This window comes from Caretta caretta, chromosome 18, assembly GCF_965140235.1.
Source record: "Caretta caretta isolate rCarCar2 chromosome 18, rCarCar1.hap1, whole genome shotgun sequence".
Classification (NCBI taxonomy): domain Eukaryota; kingdom Metazoa; phylum Chordata; order Testudines; family Cheloniidae; genus Caretta; species Caretta caretta.
Window position 1 is genome coordinate 14,910,917 of NC_134223.1, and position 5,712 is coordinate 14,916,628.

General features: G+C 50.9%; 1 protein-coding gene across 1 annotated transcript; it reads right to left on the minus strand.

Annotated features, from left to right (window-relative positions):
• Positions 1-795: 795 nt before the first annotated feature.
• On the minus strand, positions 796-3,319 carry HES4 (hes family bHLH transcription factor 4). Its single transcript, XM_048825089.2, has 4 exons — positions 2,885-3,319; positions 2,258-2,353; positions 2,011-2,098; positions 796-1,750 (listed from the first exon to the last, which is right to left on the minus strand). The coding sequence occupies exons 1-4, from the start codon at positions 2,990-2,992 to the stop codon at positions 1,173-1,175; spliced, it is 870 nt and encodes a 289-aa protein (XP_048681046.1). The 5' UTR covers positions 2,993-3,319; the 3' UTR covers positions 796-1,172.
• Between the last annotated feature and the right edge of the window lie 2,393 nt (positions 3,320-5,712).

Genomic DNA, 5,712 nt, shown 5'->3' on the forward strand with positions numbered 1-5,712 from the left:
GGTGACCATTCGAAGTGGTTAATTCTCTGTGCACAAGGTTGCAATTGCTTCCACTTGGCCAGGATTCAAGTCAAGGGGGTGAGTCATAATGGGTGGCAAAATTGTCTTTTCCTCAATTCCCCTGCTCACAGGGGAAAAAAACAAAACAAAACACCCTGAATGATTCTCTTTTATGAGGTAGGCATTGTGAGGCCCAGCAATTGAATTGACAACAGCATTGCGTATCAGAGTCTATCTGGCCCTGTCAATGAGGGGGGAGAAGAAAAAAAAAAAAAAAAAAAAAGACAAACATTAACCCTCAGCTCTGCGTTCCCAGACATTTCAATAGGATCCCAAACTTCCAAAAGAGCCCGCTGCATACTCGATGAGACCCTTTATACCTTTTAATTGCCATTCCCCACAATAGAGACCGACTCGCTCGCCTCTTTCGTAGGCAAGATAGTAACTTTTGCACTCCCCCTCCCACACTCCTTTAAAAAAGTGTGTGTGTGGTTGGGGGAGTGGGGGGGGAAGAGAAATTTTATAGGGCATCTCATTTCAATGAACTCCCTAAAAACAGGTAATGAGAGCAGTGTATTCCTGAAAGTGGGGGTGTGTGCAGACAGTGCTTCCCTGGCTTACAAGAAGCATGTGTGAAAAATGAAACTGTTCGTTTTATGCCAAATAAACTAATTTTGAAAGAGGTTTTACCATGCACCAAAACCCTTTAAAAATATCCTTGGCCTGCATCCTTCAGTTTGTCTGTCACCCACAGGGCTTTATTCTCCCTCCCCCCCACAATGAAGAGAGCAAACATTTCTATTTCAAAGAGTTTATTTGTTCAAACACCTGTAACTTTTTTGGAAGTCTTTTGACGCACGCACACACACACACATGAGATAAAACAACTTTGGCATTATACTGGTGTGAATATTTGATACAAAACTAATCTCTTCTCTCTTTTTTTTTAAAAAAGTCTTTCAAATAAAGGCATTTCTTTAAAGGAGTAAAAAATACAAGTTGAGATCCCAACCTCTGGAAATAAATATACACTTTGTACTAAAGTCCTTTTTTAAAAAAAAGTCTGCTTTAAAAACAAAACAAGGTTCCATACAACGGAACCAAAGCATGTGGTGGTTTTGTTTTTTTGTTTTTTTTTGGGAGGGGGGGAAGGGAGGAAGGCTTTACACAAGTCACCAAGGTCTCCAGACGGATTCACTGCGTTCCCCAATGGGACTCCCAGCTTGGGACGCTGGAGCTATGCTACCCCCAAATGACGTCAGACCCTGCACTGGGGATGCTGACGGGGTTGCAGCTCCGTTCCCTGGCCCGCTGCCTGAAGACAGTGGTCCATTAGCGTTGGCATAGAGGGGGATGACAGGTCCGCTGTTGGGAGCAAAAGCTGGGTTAGGGATGAGGAAAGCGAACTGGCCGTCGGTAGCAGGGACCAGCTGAAAACCCCCATAGACCTTGGGAGAAAGGGCTTCAGCAGGGTTCAGTTTGCAGGGCACAGGCGCTGCGGTGGCAGCTGGGGGAAGCTGGACGTGCAGAGGCTGCGCCAGATGAGCAGGCTGGCCAGCTGGGGGTGGCGGTGGAGGGTAATTCATAGCCACGATCTGGCCCAGGCAAGCGGAGAGGTGGCTGAGCAGGCGGGTGCGCACCTCTGTGTTCACCCCTTCGCAGGTGGAGAGGAACCGGGTCACCTCGTTCATGCACTCGTTAAATCCAGCGCGGTATTTGCCAAGGACCGAGGGGTCGGCACTCAGAGCTGCTGCAATGGAAGAGGAGAGAAGGTCACATATTAGCACGGGGAAGCAGGAAGGGTCTGACCCAGAACTTCAAGCCTCCACCCACCCTGCAGTGTGGTACAGGCACTTTATTCCAAGGGCACCTGCTGAATGGATGCCCGGTGCTTGGCTGCAGAGCTGCATGCATTGGCAGCTGCAGTCTCTGGTCTACCGCCCAACAGTTCACAAATGCTGGAGCTCCCCCCACACTCCAGGGAGTTGTGCTGGAAAAGCTGGTGCTTACCGGTCATCTGGGCTCGCTGCAGGTTCCGCAGGTGCTTCACCGTCATCTCCAGGATGTCTGCTTTCTCCAGCTTGGAGTGCCTAGAGCTCTGGCAAAGAGAGCCAAGGGGAGAAGGTAAAGATGGGGGTCTCTCCTCTCTTACCACCACCCCTCTCGCCCATAGCTTGGCAGCCTTCAGAACCGCCCCTGTGAGTCCTCCTCTCACATCCTCCCAAACCGCACCTGAAATCTCCAGAGCTCAACTTACATCTTTCTTCAAGGCATCCAGGATGAGGGTCTTCAGCTGCCCCAGGCTCTCATTGATCCTGGCACGGCGCCGCTTCTCCATGATAGGCTTGGAGGACTGGAGAGAAAGGGGAAGGAAACAGAGAGAAATAGATTTGCCTCCCTTCTACATGACAATCTCATTGCTACATACATGGATCTCACCTGCAGGGCAGGGCAGATTGCTCTGTCTGTTATTGCGTGTTAATGGAATACTACCTAGGTCTCTTACTGCAAATCATTGACCGGCTCCCATATGCAGCCTGCTCCTAAGTAGGAATCACGACTGCATCTACTGTACGCCACTGTATATTGTATGGGTCTGTGTTCGCATTACTTTATACTCATCACTATTGCCTAGGACTATACACATCTGTATGTTACAGCGATTTTATGTCTATTTTCATCATTACTGCATATTACTGCATGGTGAGAATGGCTTTAATATTGACCACGGAGATTTGGATATACAGCTCGTACTAGATGCACCGCCTATTGCAATAGATCATGGCATATGCAACATGACGAGGTGCATCCGCATCCCTGTCCATCTATACACAAGCCGGGTGGGATCATTACATCTCTGAGCGTAAGAAGTGATGCAATTTACCTTTCTGTGTTCACTGGCACTCTTGGGCTTGTCCGGCGTGTGGCTGGAGGTAGCTGGGGCACCAGCAATCGGGGAGGCTGTCGGTTTCTCCATGGTATCAGCGGGCATTTTAAAAAAAAAAAAAAGTCTCTCGACCACAAAAAAGCAAGCGGAGGGCAGGAAAGGACGTTGCAAAAAAATAATAATAATGCAATTTATTTTCAAACTGTATCCTTTGGCATGAGCCCAGAGCCTGGGAGAGCGTGTGTGTGTGTGGGGGAGATCTAGGCGGCTGCACCCCCTGGACACGGTTCAAGGAGGAGTCTGGCTTTGCAATCACTGATCGCAGGGTTAGCCAGGGCACAGCGGCGAGGCGACCCTGCGCGAGGCGGCTTGCACTCCTGCAGCTGGAGCCAGGCTGCTGCCGCTGCTAAGCCCGTGCTTCAGGGACCCCCCGCTCTATTTATACCCAGCGGCTGCTCCCAATTCGTGTGAAACCTTCTCTGCATTCTTTCCCACACTCTCGCCAGCCAATGAGAGCCTGGACTCACCCCACCGGGCAGCCAGCCCGCCTGCCTATTGGAGGACGCCCCCGCGAGCTGTCAGTCACGCGCTGGGCTTCCCAAAAATCCAGCCCCAGAGTAAAAGACAAGCCAGCAACATTGGGTGGGGAGAGGGGGGAGTGCAGTGAAAAGCCAAGGTGCTGGAGCCAGTGGCGAGGCTGGCAAGCAGGGATGGATGGGGGGGGGGGAGCAAGGCACCCCCTCAGCCCCCCCAAAAGAAGGGGGAGGCAATGCACTCTCCTCCACAAAGGGGGTGGTGTGGGTGTGTAGTGCACTCCTTCCAAAGTCAGGGAGCACAGAGAGAAGGAAATCGATCTCCCCAAAATGGGGGAGAAGCGATGCAAACTCTTCTCGAAAAAGGGAAGGCAGGAGGAGTGAAGCTTCTCCTACTGCCCCTGAAAACCCAAGGGGTGGAGGATCAAGGCCCCCCCCCCAAAGAAAATTGTGAAGCCAAACCAGAGCGAACAGCATCCAGAATTGGGCATCCCCGCAAACAGCCCTTGCAATTTATTTGCTTTTTTTTAAAGAAGGGGCCCAATTAATGTATGAGAGTTGTTTCGTAGGCAATTGTTCAGGTCTGAAGGCAGCCTGAAGAGTCTTTGTTCTTTGCACTGTCTTTGGGAAACGCTGTTGAATTTTATCCAGAAAAATGCCACTCTAATGCTCTGCGTGGGGAAAGTGATTATGTTAGTTGGCCCGTTAAAAAAACCAAAGGTGTGGGGAGGATGTTATTTTCTGCATAAAGAACCACAACATACTGAAAATCTGTCCATCCCCTTACTATCTGAGCAGCTTCTGAGCTCTTGCAGCTGGAACAGAGTGGACACAGGGAGGAAAGAGCAATTTTATTTAGCGACCTTTTCTACAGACCAAGCTCCCCATCCAAACCCTTATAATTAGATCGTTGCTTCTGAGCCTGAGCATATGGATTTAATCCACCAAAACAAACACCAGGTCGCCTGGACCCTGCCTTATATGAATGTCGTTTTCGTTGCCTCGAGATTGGAAAGAAGTGGGAAAGATGTGAATACAGCACCCTAAAAACCAAACAGACCCCTTCTTGCCGAGCATTATCTGAGTTTGTGGGGCCAGGCTTTGGATTCTGAGAGGAGGCGATGGTCTCCCCGGTATCCCCTTGTTAGCTCGGACACGATGGTGTCGATCCCCCCCCACCCGGTGGTTTGGATAAATAATACGCAGCCTTTCCCAGGGGCTAGCCTTCCGTGTAGGGGGGCCCTTATTATGGTGCAGGGCAATCCGATGTGTCGGAGGAAACCCTGCTTCTCCCAAGGCAGGCCTTGCACTTTGAAATCCCCCCGCCGCCCACCTCTGCTTCCAGACTCATGCCCACCTCTTCCTCCAGCTGCTGCGAACTCCAGCAGCAGCAGCAGCTGGTCCGGCACGCGAAGCCGTGGCAGGCGGGCAGCCAATGGGCCCGGGGCTGCGGGCCAAGCCGTCCCCCATTGGCTGGCAACTCCCCCAGCTGTCAATCAGGCCCCGGCGCCAGGCAGCAGCCAGCTGTGCTCGTGCCTCCACCCCTGAGATGCAGCCCTGGTTGGGCGCGCGCTCCCCTCCTCCTGCCTGGCCCCGGGAGCACGTGCCAAAGTGCTTCTGGCTTCCTGCGCGGTGCAAAAGCAAAGCAGCCAAGCTCCAGTCATGCACCAGCCAAGGGAGGCAGCCATGGGAAAACCACGCCTCCTCCTGTGCTCCAGAAATAATCTCCCATGCCAAACAGTGCCTCTCTGTCCCATTAATGTAAAGAGAGACTCTGAGCTAGATCAGATCCCCCACCCCACACACACTTTTTTTTTTTCCTTGCAGATTTTTCTTTCCTGCCTTGGGAAATTCCTTCCCCCCCCACCCCCTCCCAACTCCCTCTCTCTTTCTTGTGTGCAAAAATCAAGAAGGGAACAAATAATAATAATATAATAAGAAAAGGAGTACTTGTGGCACCTTAGAGACTAACCCATTTATTTGAGCATAAGCTTTCGTGAGCTACAGCTCACTTCATCGGATGCATTATGCATGGGGAAAGCTTATGCTCAAATAAATTTGTTAGTCTCTAAGATGCCACAAGTCCTCCTTTTCTTTTTGCGAATACAGACTAACACGGCTGTTACTCTGAAACCAATAATATAATAATCCGTGCTCAGACAGTTGGAGACAGGGGTAGGGCGCCTCTGGGAAGGACCGCCACAAAGGATCAAGGGTTAGAGGAAGAGAAGCAAAACAAGAATTTGGCATGGTACCTGCAGGCTGACATTTGCAGCAGCTCCAAGAAGGAAT

Coding starts and splice junctions, on each gene's coding strand:
- HES4 (XM_048825089.2), bottom strand. CDS start 2,992: ATGCCCGCTGATACCATGGAGAAACCGACAGCCTCCCCGATTGCTGGT. Junction 2,354..2,884: donor GTGCCAGTGAACACAGAAAG/GTAAATTGCATC, acceptor CTTTCTCTCCAG/TCCTCCAAGCCTATCATGGA. Junction 2,099..2,257: donor TGGATGCCTTGAAGAAAGAT/GTAAGTTGAGCT, acceptor TCTCTTTGCCAG/AGCTCTAGGCACTCCAAGCT.